The following is a 12,616-nucleotide window of genomic DNA, read 5'->3' as shown; positions in this document are numbered from 1 at the left end:
AACTAATCCATTTGTGTCTGGCGACACAACAACAAACTGTTTGTCCGCCTGTCCGTCTCTTGTCTGTCCCTGCCTGAGTCTGGCTTGCTTTGTTTTTTCATGTCTATTCCACTCTGTGTGCTTTCACCGTTGCTCAACCTCTTTCTCGCGCTTGCCTTTGTCTGTCCTCGTCTGCCCGTCGCGCTCTCGTCTCGGTCTCTTTTGGTGTGCCCGTCTTTCTGTCCGTCTACCTGCTTATCTGTCTCTGTATGGATTTTTCCTCTGTGCTTCTGTCTCGAACTGCGCACGGCTTTGCTTTATCTCACCATCGCTGTAATTTTCTTCTCTGTTTGCATAAATGTGTCAAATAATTTTCTGCGGCTCACCGAAAAAAATCAGCGGAAGCATGACCAGGAGAGTGCTCGTGAATGGTTAGAGGTCTCTGCCTTTCATCTAAAGTTTTCCTCGTCAATGTCTGGAGCAGCTCAGTTAAGCCTTGTGGTGCAGCGAAGCCTCATTAATCAATTGTTCTGGGGCTTTGGAGCCTTTCAGCTCCATTTAATTACTCTGGTTTCATGTTTTTTTATCATTCTAAATGTTCTTATGTTGTGCCCTGATGAGACAATGCTGAAATATGTTGTGTTGTGAATGTAGCATACGCTCTAATAACGAGCACACATCCCGATACTAACCCAAGAGAATCGAGTCGTGTCCAGAAAAATAATAATGTGATGGGTAGTCTGTAATACAGTACAGAATAATTTAGATTAAATGTTATATTTATCAGGCATCCATTTTCTATAGCCCTCATTATTTTTACGAGTGAGCTGGGCCTCACAGCTGACGTTGGCTGCGAGGCGGGAAACAAGTTGGAATGATTGGCAGACAAGACAGTCAGAGGACACGTATAGACAAACAAGAATAAGTTTGCAAAAACAAATCAATTCAAAACCGCAGATTTTCAACATGCCAATTTAACCGAGTATCGGCAAGTGAATATTATTCGTACGGTTCATTTGTCTGAAGTTGGGTAAAAGTAAACGCCCTTGGCCACTGTATAAGGAAATTTAGTATATCGTCAACATTATGCAGCTGTTGGTTGTCTTTTTTTTTTTTTATTGTGGCATCCAACCATTTTCAGTAGGAGGGTGTGAAAGAAAATACTGTACTGCCTCTCTTCACTAATGCATCACCACAGCCAATTGGTAAATTTGTAGAAGCTCCAGACTGGAGACACAGATGGAGGATATATTAAAAAAAAAAAAAAAAAAGGTCCAATTCCAACCTGGCAATGCCCAAGCTATGATATGCACCACCATCATCGCAGTCATTTTAAAGCCATTTAAAACCAACTTGTGTGCTTAGAGAACTATAAATTTGCATAATTATTGTCTAGACTGCTTGTGTGGTCAAACAAAAGGCTGACTAACAGTTTAAATAAATGTCAAGTGCTCACTAGTTAACATCAGCTGAGCCCTGGCGAGCCATTTCACCTCAATTAGCCTCTCACGCTGAACTCTGGGTAGTGATCACTTTCCGACAGGGTGATATGTGATAGGGCAACTAGGGAGGGGCAACCGGATACAGCGCAGTATTTGACTTTTTTTTTTCATTAATAATTCACTCTGTGCTTTCTCTTGACCATCATTTTGCAGGGTGATTTAAATACATAATTATTTTACATTTGTAGCATAGTGTGAAGGTTAACCACGTTGGCTTCCACTGCATCTTTATTGAATTCATAACAATACCGCATCTCAAACAGCTGTGCAAGGCACATTTCATCCCCTATTTGCGGAGGTAAGTGCCCAGTTAAAAAAAAAAATCCCCGCATCGGTGTCGCTTTATTTAATCCTATAAAAGTGTCATCGCAGAAGCGGGGGCGTTGACACCAATGTCTCTCTATGAGCCGCTTCAATAGACCATCAAACGCAATAGTAGCAGAACATGTATTTGTGTTAGGCGTGTGCTTGATGTACCGATACATCTACTGGCCTTGTGAGACGAATCGTGAATCACAGTCATTCCCTGTCTCCGTATCGCACGGCTCCATCACCAGATTATGAAATATGTTTTGAGCTCCCACCACTCTAAGCATGAGGTTCCGATTAATATTGCGCTTATGGAATAAGAATTAAGCCGATTGTGGCCACCTTTTTTGACACTGCTGCCGATTTGGCCCTCGGGCTCGCATTATGAGCATCACGTGACCAAACCCCAGAACTGAAGTCCAGGTGACTTTTTTTTTTTTTTGAAAGTGGCCGCGTCGTGTCGTTGCAGATGCCACATCCGAGTGATTGACACGTTTGGGACGGAGCCGGCTTACAACCACGAGGAGTACGCCACTCTGCACGGCTACCGGACCAACTGGGGCTATTGGAACCTGAACGCCAGGCAGTACATGACCATGTTCCGTAAGAAGCAAACTCATTGTGACATGTGAAAACATAGAACATATGAAAACTCCACCCAGGAAGGCCGAAGCCTGGACTCGATCTCACGTCCTGTGCACTATGGGGCGGACGTTGTAACCAGTCGTCCACCGTGCCGCCCTATCCATCTATGCAGCCCCACGAGTCTAAATTTGGTATTCTGGTTAATATTGTGTTAGTGGAATATTAGTTAGGCAGCAAAATCCAGCAGTTTTTATCGATATCAGAAGGCGGCCATTTTGCCACTTGCTGTCAAGTGAAAATGACATCACACTTGCTCAGGTAACTGCTTGAGAAAACAGGTGAGCTGTGATTGGTCGTTGCCTGAGCTCTGAGCAACCGTGATGTCATCTTCAGTCAACGGCAAGTGGCAAAATGGCCGCCCCACGATATGGATAAATCCAGCTGGATTTTTCTGCATAACTCATATTTCACAAACGCAAGATGAATCGTAACGTTACAGTTAGACCAGCGAGGTCACATATAACATGTTATTGTCTCGAAATGGTTAAGGTTGACTTACCCCTTTAAGCGGCGGCCATTTGACGAATGTTTGTGCTGCTGTTTGATTTAACGGCGCCTATTTCCAGCAGCATCACAAGTTAACAAGCTGCGGCCGCACAAATGCATGTGCGATGTTATGTTTTGTTCATAGCACTTATTGTTCTCTGCCTCCTTAGTGCGACTCGCTGAATTATTGGCGCCATTACTTGGTGCTCTTCTCACATTCACTTGTAAAGCAGTCGGCCATAGCGGCGCCATTATCGTCTTTCTGCTGGTGCTCATGTTTCACTTTGACTACCTGCCGACTGAGACTAAACCCACACACTCGCGTCGTACGTATCCATAGCCAACAGCAGCTGGCTCACGGACAATGACGATTTATAATACTTAGGCGTGCAGCTGTAGGGCCGAATTAGCAGTGGAATGAAACAAACCGGGACGCTCTTTTGTATCTCACTCAACTGCACGGCTGTCTTTGTCTTCCTCCTTTTTTTTTTGTCCCGCCGTGCCACAACGTGCCCCATTCGCCCCGTATTTAGCTCACACGCCAGACAACTCCTTCATGGGCTTCGTGTCGGAGGAGCTGAACGACACGGAGAAGCGGAACATCCAGCAGAGCAAAGTCAACAGCATGGCGGTCGTGTACGGGAAGGAGGCCAGCATGTGGAAGGTACAAAACGGCAAATGACAAGTGAGGCTTGATGATGCCACACTAAAGCTTCCATTTTGGCAGCAACACACAAACCAAAATTGGTTTGGGAAATCTCCCCGGTTGCTGTGTTCCCCTTTTTTGTTTCGTTCTATGATAGCCGAATGTATTGAGGTATGTGGTGTCACTGTCGAGCATTGCATATTCACATTTTGTTTTGTCCCTTTCTCACATTGCGTCTGTCTTCTCCGACACAAGCTTCAGGTAAGACAGTTTCTGAAATATTGTAACTATAACAGCTGTTGCATGTTTGCTTCTCACGATGGGCTTTCATTTCCAAAAGTGTAGAACACTGAATGCACACGTGTTTGCATTGGTTTAGCATCCGGCACATGGTTAAGCCTATACACAAAATTCTAATTTGCATACGTATTTTTTTGCTTCAATTTTTATAAGATCTATCTTTACTTGCTCCAAACAAAAAGGGTGTGATTCAAGCCGGCACTTTTTTATCACACATATTGAAGCTGTTAAAATCTGTCCTGGAGCTTTTAAGAGTGTTAATGGCTGTTATCTCTGTGTATAAATGATCCTCACTTGGTCTCCACAGATACTTAAAAATGTGATTCTTTTTTTTTTTTTTTAAGGCCTTGAAAAATCCTCAAAACCAGACACTTAAACCTTAAATATGTCAAATCAGGTATCTAAAAATGGTCGCATTGTTGTCCAATCAAAAATGATATTTCCATGATGGCTGGATGGATGGGCGGATTTTGGCAGTGACACAAATCCAGCTACAACGTAATACAGCTCTTATAACTCCTGTTTGTAGCTAAATTGCCCTGCGAACTACAGTATGTTAATGCACAGCAAAGGAGAATTTTAAGACGGCTGTGTTCGACCTTCCAATGATTCCTATCGTCTGCCGCTGGTGGTTCTCCAAGTAATCTCTCTCTGGCTGGGGAAAATCCCTGCGGAGAAGCAGATCGATCAGACCTGCCTCCAGTTACGGCTGGAGGATTAACGGGGGTGAGGGGGTCAGAGTGCAGGGATACAGTGTGTACACTGGACCCAGTCCTATGCCCCCCCCCCCCCCGTCCCGTGTTTTGTGTATTTTTTTGTTTTGTTTTAGCAGTGAACTGATGTTTAGACATTGGACATTTCAAACAAGGCCATCTTTAAACATTTGAATAAAAAAATAAAATAAAAAAACAGGGATCACTGCAGAGAGAATATTTGCAACATTTTGTTACCTCCTTTAGCATAGCTCCCTCAATAGTGCAGGTAAACGATGAAAACAATATCATGCTCCTTTAACTAACGTAACCCACTTGACCTTTTTGTGCGGCTCACGCTTCCCATCAGGGCAAAGAAGGTTTCCTGCAGATTCTCCACAAATACATGGAGGTCCACGGCACGGTGTACTACGAGACGCAGAGGCCGCCAGAGGTTCCGGCCTTTGTCAAGAACCACGGCCTGTTGCCCCAGCATGAGCTCCAGCAGCTGCTGCGAAAAGCAAAGGTGAAGAACGCTCAGGGAAATGTTACATTTCTTATGTTTTGTGTCAAGGAAAACTTTCATTTAAAGTCAAATTGTCACGTATGTTAAAATAATTGATGCGCCTATGCCTCTGTCCTGCAGCTCTTCATCGGCTTTGGTTTTCCCTACGAAGGCCCCGCCCCCCTGGAAGCAATAGCCAATGGCTGCGTCTTCCTGCAGCCAAAATTTAAACCGCCTCACAGCTCGCTTAATCACGAGTTCTTCAAAGGAAAGCCCACGTCAAGAGAAGTACGGAAACCTTGACTCCATCCCAGTTGTTTTCCCATCAAGTATGATGACGTCATGCATGGCACACCAGGCAATTCATTGAGGGGGCTTTTGAGGGGAGCGGCCACCATTTCATGAAACTGTCCAAAATGTCTATATCGGGATTTTATACTGCTCCATTTTATATACTTGAGCTTATTATATCTCATTTTATTATTGGTATAAAACGGGCCAAGGCCATTCAATCTCGAGGCCAGAGGAAATGTTGACCATGGCTGGTGCGGTTTTTCATTTTCACAGAAAATATCCAAGGTAAAAAGTTGTTGTTGTTGTTGTGCAGGTGTCGTCGCAGCACCCGTACGCGGAGCAGTACATCGGCAGCCCTCACGTCATGACCGTGGACTACAACAACTCTGTGGAGTTTGACGCTGCCATCAGAGAAATTATGAGGACAAAGGTAGTGGCACCCAGCAAGAAAACTGCCATTTTAGGCCTTTAAGGCAACATCAAGGTTTTCTTCTTTCTTTTTTTCTTTTTTTTTACTGGAATGTATTGATGGCATTTCAATAGGGAAAATGGATTTTATACATGAATACATACCGTTGCACCACCAAAATGCTTAAAGGAGAATCACCTCTCGCAGTTTTAGGTGAGCCTCGTTAATAAAAGACTCTGCGAGAGTAATCCAACAATAAATAATATGGCTAAAACGCTGTTATCGCCGTCTCACAGCACCTCTTTGATCAACTTAATAAAATATACTTTGTTCAATCTCACTGTGCGGCCAGGCTGGCTGGGGATCCATTGAGTACCCTGCTGTAAATTAGTGTAATTAATTAGCTTAAAGCACCAGGCAGTCAGGCATGTGATTGGTCTGGCTGGAGAGGTGAGCATTCATGGCAATGTATGAGACTGCAGTAGAAAAGAAAAAGAGCAAATTGGAAATGTCAATACATTTTATTTTTAAGAATTGATTCAGATGTGCGACGTATTTTGTGAGTGCATCCAAACTTCAAGTGTTGCATTTTCACGACTGAAAAAAATCGCTACTTTCTTGTGGTGGTCTCTTTTTCGTTTCGCTTTTATTCAGGCCAATAATTCGTCAGATATCTGAGGGTCATCTGATGGAGCCCTTCATGCAAAAAAAAGAAAAAACACACCAGTCTGCTCTTCTCCTGGCACTTATCTATGCACACACACATACACACACACACACCATTACACATGACCGCAATAAGATTGTGAATAGTTTTGAGATGATGAAATTCCTTGTATCAGCCCAGCGAGCCCTACCTACACATTATGGCCATTATCTACAACGCACACGTTCACTCCACACACACATTCTGTTCAGTCATGCAGGACAAAGCAATCTCTCGCTGTCTGACGAGTCATCATGTTCCAATAAATCTTTCTTTCTTTCTGTCTTCCCATCAAACGAATCTTGATGTTTTTTAAGATAAAAAAAAAAAAAAAAAAGTCTTATGAAAGTAGATCAGCTCTCCCGCCATCCTTAAAATGCATCATCATGCAGTGTGGCCTAATTCCCCGGCACCTTTAGCCTCCAATCTGATTGCTTTATGCTGTTATTTCTACACTCCGGCGGCTCTTGTGCGCCTAATTAGGCAAATAAAGAATTTTAAGCACGCGCGCCTCACAGCAGGCACTTTGTTCCGCTGGCATGCAAAAAAAAGCATAGCCATCCGTCCGTCATCCACGCCGCTTATAATGGAGTCCATCAGGCATGTGTGCTCAAATGACGCAGGCAGCCGGACGAATGAATGCGTCGACGACGAAGTGGCCGCCGTGTTGAATATGCGACATGATCGCGAGTGCTGTTTGTGTGTCGCAGGTTGAACCGTACCTGCCTTACGAGTACACGTGTGAGGGCATGCTGGAGCGAGTGCACGCCTACATACAGCAGCAGGTGAGATACGCCGTGGGCGGGCACGTTTTATTTCTAAAAAGACACACTGACTGGGTCTTTTGTAGAGGGGGTCAAAGTTCAAATGTTTATGTAAAATGATTCATTTTAATGGAATACGTCATTCTCATTGCAAAATCTTGCTTATTGTTAACTTATGATTAACCAATATAAAAATAAAATAAAAAAGGAGGCTTTAAGCTGTTTAATGCCTTATCCAGTTGAGGTTTACTGTCAAATCAAACGAACGTGTCCACCATGTATTCAAAATGGCCAAACTGCCTAAAGAAAGGCCCAGTTAATACTAAAGCTAGTTAGCATTAGCATCTATGTTGCAGTGCTTTAACCCTTTTGACACAAATAGTTCAGCCACAACATTGAAGCAGACAATATAACAGTTCTCACAGTCATCTATTCTTCATCCTCTGCGTAGAACGAATATATATATATATATATATTTGGGCAGGTTACATTTATTTATGTAATTTATTTGTACTCTGATTTTATAAAATGCAATATTATCGAGTTCCATTTTTTTTCCCATCAAAATACACATTACAACAACTGTTCTTGTAGTTTGTGAGGAAAAGGCTAGAGTGGATTAATGACGTTTACTTTCATGTCATTGGGGAAAAATATTTTGTGTTTGGAATTAAAAGCCAATTAAATTTGTCTCTCAAGGTACCACTGTATTTCTAATAAATCAATGATTCGGGAGACAAATGAAAAATAAAAGTAAGTCAATTTTAGGGGAAAATAGCGGCTACAAATTAGCCGCTATATAACAGAACCTTTGATTACAGAAAGGCAATTTATGCTGGCTGTACACTTCATCAAAATATGATGATATTAAAGTCGAAGTTGACCCCCAATGGCTATGCCTTGCTGACCGCAGGTGATCCTGGGACCGCAGTTTGAGAACCACAGCACTATAGTACATTAAACAGCAGTTGACCACATCTCCTCAATATCTTTGAGCCACTTGTCAGTTTCTCTCAACACTCTCACAAATCGAACCCCTCCCTCCGGGTCCCAAGCACTACATCTGATGACATTGATGAAATAGGGACGCGTCATGCAAGAAGCGATGCGCCCAGATGATGTATTTGTAAGCGCGGACGGCAAGCAGATGATGATCTGTATTTTGAGAGTCCTTTTCATTATTTACAGCTCTGGTGACAGTCGTGACTAAAGACTGTTTAGTAGACGTTTGAGTGCCTCGAGTTCGCTGGCCGGACGACTCAGCCGCTCTTCAAATCAATGTGTTTTTTTTTTTAAGTTTTTTGAGCCTCAAAATGTGAAGTACAATATTTTGAAGTGACATGCAAAAAAGGGCTACGGATTTTCGCTATAAAAGCATCAATATAAGACGCCGTTAACCAAATTTGCCAAATGATGACGTTGCATTTCCCCCTTTTAGGACTTCTGTGCCCCGGAGCCACTGTTCGTCCCCGCCAACGTGTCCAGGCAAGGCTCGGCCGGCGTCGCGAGGCCTCTCTTTGTGGCCCTGCCCAACTCCACGGCCCTGGGCTGGGCGCCCGACGCGGCCTCCCCTCCCGGCGCCTGGCCCCCTCTCAGCTCCCTGCGGCTGCTCGTATCGCAAGAGGGCGAGTCGTGCGTGGAGGCGTGCCGGGGCCGCGGCTTCGTCTGCGAGCCCGCTCACTTTCGCTTCATCAACAACAAGGAGGCTCTGCGCAGGTACGGCCGCCCAAATCGAACGGCGGCGACGACACTGTCCTGGAACTTTTCTGACACACCGGGTTCAGATTGTTACTTTTCAATTTGTTCATACTGCACAAATGATCCCCAATTTTTTTTTTCTGACACCGGCAAAATCCATTGTAGTGCGCCATGTAGAAATATGAACACACGGTATGTATTTGTGTTGTTCAAAACAGGAGCTTATGTTGAGAGTAAAATGTGCGTCCGTGTGTGTCGTGTGCGTTGTTCTCTACACACTCCCCTCCAGTCAGTCGTGTTCCTTCTTTATTTTTGCTTCATCCTTCAATCATCTCTCGCGCACGAGTAGTTGACATCTTTTGTGTTCCGGGCTTTAAAGAGATGTTGTTCTTTTTTCAGTTCTGTCATTCTTGCGTGTGCCGCAACCATCTTTCGTCTCGTACCTGCCTAACCGCTCCTCCGACGCCCTTGCGTTGCTTCTCCACTAAATCTTAACATCTCAGTCAGTGAATTTTCACACCTTTGTACAGCCGCTTTCTACCCGTCTGAAATGCATATTTTGCGTTTAGAGGCAATGTTCAGAAAGGGGGCACCTCGTGAAAGGTTTTAGAACATGTTTGTTGCCAGCTAATGAGCCGACATTTGTTCTACCGTGTGCCCCTTCACTTGTTCTAAATGATAATGGCTGCCCTCGCTGGTTATAAACAGCAGCAGCTCTTCATTCCGACTGCTGGATCCGAGATTTAACGCAACAAATTGGCCCGCAGCTGACTTTAACAAATCTTTTAGGATCTCTTATCCCATTGATTGTTCAATCAATGACCCATATTGTTTTTATTTTCTCGTTGAGGCTGCTCCTTCTGTTGGAGTAAGTATCGCTAGAAAAAAACAAGACAAAAAGAAAACACATCGATGCTTTGCTGTTGACTTAACCGAGGTTAGACTAAATTAGAGCTCAGACTCACACAAATGATCCACATTTGATGTTGGACATTGAATGACCAAATCAACTCAAATAGGTTACACAATGTACATTTTGCCACACACACACAAAAAAAAAAAAAATCCAACAAATGAAAAATCCAATTTGATCAAAATGTCAAGTGCTTTTATCTTGATCATTTGTTTATAAAGCCATATTCACTTATCTCATTCAAACGTTTTTGAGTGTAAGCGACACCGTCAGCAAATGGAAATGTTACATTTCTTCGTTTAAAATGTAAATAAAATTGCTTAAACCTACAGGATGCCACGCTGGCTAGCGGTGGAATTGCAGGATGCTTTTTCTCTTTAGTCCCATTTTAAATCCGCCTGCGTCTCTACTAGCCTCATCCTAGCTTAGCACTAAGCGACTTCGTCTCTCAGGTCCAGCATCCAAGTTTGCAAACTCCCTTTTGTTTGTTGCTAGCATAATATTAGCTGGCCAACAGCGAGGTGTTAGCAGACGAAATATTCCCATAACTATATCTGTCAGTCCGCTCATTATGCCCACATGTCGACATTATCGACAATTCACAACTCAATTCTGTGACATCAAAACACGCCTGCAGAACCTCAACTGCGTAAACCAAACAGAGTTTTTATGTGATCTGCCTGTTGTTCCGCCAGTGGCCTGTTGGTGGACTCAAGGAGTTTCCGATTCCTCATAGCTGGGAGTGAAGAAGAGCCATATGCTCCCTTTCAGGAGGTCCACAATTGGATTCCCTCTTCTTGGAGTTCACATATAATAAGTCGTTTTTGTCAATGAGTCTCCAGTCATGTTATCCCTGAAAAAAAACATTTTTTTTATCATCACCCTGTTTGTGTGCCCCTGCAGGTTGGAGGTGCAGTGCGAGGCGCTGGACTCCGAGATAAACCACGTCCTCCCGGCCTTCTCCGTGTTGCGACGCGAGTGCGGACTTCAGCGCGAGCCGCTGCTTTTCAGCTGCGCGGGCCACTCGCCCAAATACAGACGCCTGTGCCCCTGCAGGGACTTCCGGCGCGGCCAGGTGGCGCTGTGCAGGGACTGTCTCTGACCGTGGGACGCGATGCGGTGGAAGAATTTGACGGCGAGGCAATTTGCCTGAGAGTGCGAGGCGGCAGCCTCGGCTGTGAAATATTGAAGGAAGGGAGCACTGTGCACGGATTTCAAGTGCTACACAAGGCACCAAGGTACGATATGACGGAGCTTCCTATGTCACCGGGTGGCCGAGTTACTCATTTGGAGCATCGGTTGAGACGAGTGGAGCGTAGCCTGCCCCCTGGAGGGCACTTGAAGAACACATCCGTTCATTTTGGAATCTTTAGTTCTCACTTGAGAGGCAGAAGAGGCTGCGGTGTCATTCCTTCGCACCGCGCGGACTCGGACGAGAAGGCGAGCACAGTTCAATATCCAATCTCCTCTCAGCGCACGAACAAAAGGGAGACGGACAAGCGGGGGTTGTATCACCCCGCCCCCACCCCCACCCCCTCCTCCATACACTACACCTCCTCCCCCTTCCGCCGTCGATTGGCAGAGTCATTTATCAGACCGGGCCCCCGAGTCGGAGGCAACATCGCTCAATGTAATCATCTGTGGTCACAAAAGGCGGGAAAAGGAGCAGAGAGGACACAGATAAAGGCGACAAAATAATTTTTCAATGAATACGCTCAAGTGGATTTTTCAGAGTCCTCGGGGGCCGCCAGATGGAGGAGACGTCATCAAATAAAAAGATCATCATGGATCAAAGCCTCACGCTGTCTTCTTTGCTCGTCTATGATCCGTCAGGTTTGTCTCAATGGTATGTCGGCAGCGTCGGCGGGTCGCGCCATAGTTACAAGGCAGCTTATAATGACGGAAACACGTCAATGTTGGATTTGGTACATAACTGGATTTTGATTTTGATCATTTATTACTTTTTGTACTTTTTTCAGCTCGTCTGCATGCTCTTGAACCTCAAATGTGCAGAATTATGACAGGAAGGGAACGGAATGAAAAACTGTTTTGTGTAAAGACAAACAAACCGAACAGTCTGAATTATATTATAAAAACACTAATAATGGCGTTTCTTTGTGCTTTGTATCTTGGAGAGGCATTTTAACTGCCACATTGCCATGACGCCATTTTAATTTAGGTAACAAATTTGACGCGCTGCCAAATGCACGTCGCTAGCAAGAAGCTGAACTGCACTGTTTTACAGACAAGGCGTGTGGTTCGAGAACGTGAGGCTTTTTCTCATGACGATAACGGCGCCATCAAATTTGATACTTGATGAGTTCCCGCAGCCAAAAGCGGGTCTGACGAGGTTCTACTGTAGCAGTGAATAATATCATACGGTCTCATTTATTGAAGTGGAGCAACCGGCAGCTTCAAGCTGAGGTGAGTCATCAATTGTTTTATTCAAAATGTGTCATAAACTCACGTTAAGTATCTCAAGCTGCAGTGAAGCTTTATATGATTTTTAAGCCATTGTGATCAATACAAACCAACACCGAAATGGCAAAATAGAGATAATAAAATATTCAATCTAATGAATGTGCAATTGTGTTGTGAAATGACTTTGGACGTGATTGCAGAATTTGGGTAATGGATTAAAGCGCTCGTTCGTGCGCACGGCAGCATCGAATCCATTGAATGTTGCCGCGCTAAATGCAAAGTGTTCATGTGGCAGGGAGACAGAGCGGGAAGGAACGCTTTTATCGCAACCATCAGATATTAATTTG

At 44.3% G+C, this 12,616-nt stretch overlaps 1 protein-coding gene across 1 annotated transcript in view; it reads left to right on the top strand.

The window, feature by feature from the left end:
- The window catches only part of LOC147169644 (alpha-1,6-mannosylglycoprotein 6-beta-N-acetylglucosaminyltransferase B-like), a 79,175-nt gene extending 66,778 nt beyond the window's left edge, over positions 1-12,397 (top strand). The window contains exons 10-18 of the mRNA XM_086082990.1: positions 2,260-2,393; positions 3,455-3,585; positions 3,823-3,828; positions 4,930-5,085; positions 5,206-5,352; positions 5,672-5,788; positions 7,184-7,258; positions 8,676-8,953; positions 10,752-12,397. Coding sequence (XP_085939116.1) covers positions 2,260-2,393; positions 3,455-3,585; positions 3,823-3,828; positions 4,930-5,085; positions 5,206-5,352; positions 5,672-5,788; positions 7,184-7,258; positions 8,676-8,953; positions 10,752-10,950 — 1,243 coding nt within the window. The 3' untranslated portion in view covers positions 10,951-12,397. The remainder of the gene's footprint in view (positions 1-2,259; positions 2,394-3,454; positions 3,586-3,822; positions 3,829-4,929; positions 5,086-5,205; positions 5,353-5,671; positions 5,789-7,183; positions 7,259-8,675; positions 8,954-10,751) is intronic.
- The last annotated feature ends 219 nt before the right edge of the window (positions 12,398-12,616 follow it).

Source organism: Leptonotus elevatus, chromosome 8 (genome assembly GCF_054856555.1).
Source record: "Leptonotus elevatus isolate MCC_2025b chromosome 8, RoL_Lele_1.0, whole genome shotgun sequence".
Classification (NCBI taxonomy): domain Eukaryota; kingdom Metazoa; phylum Chordata; class Actinopteri; order Syngnathiformes; family Syngnathidae; genus Leptonotus; species Leptonotus elevatus.
Note: the sequence above shows the minus strand (reverse complement) of the source record. Positions and strands in the feature narration are given on the sequence as shown.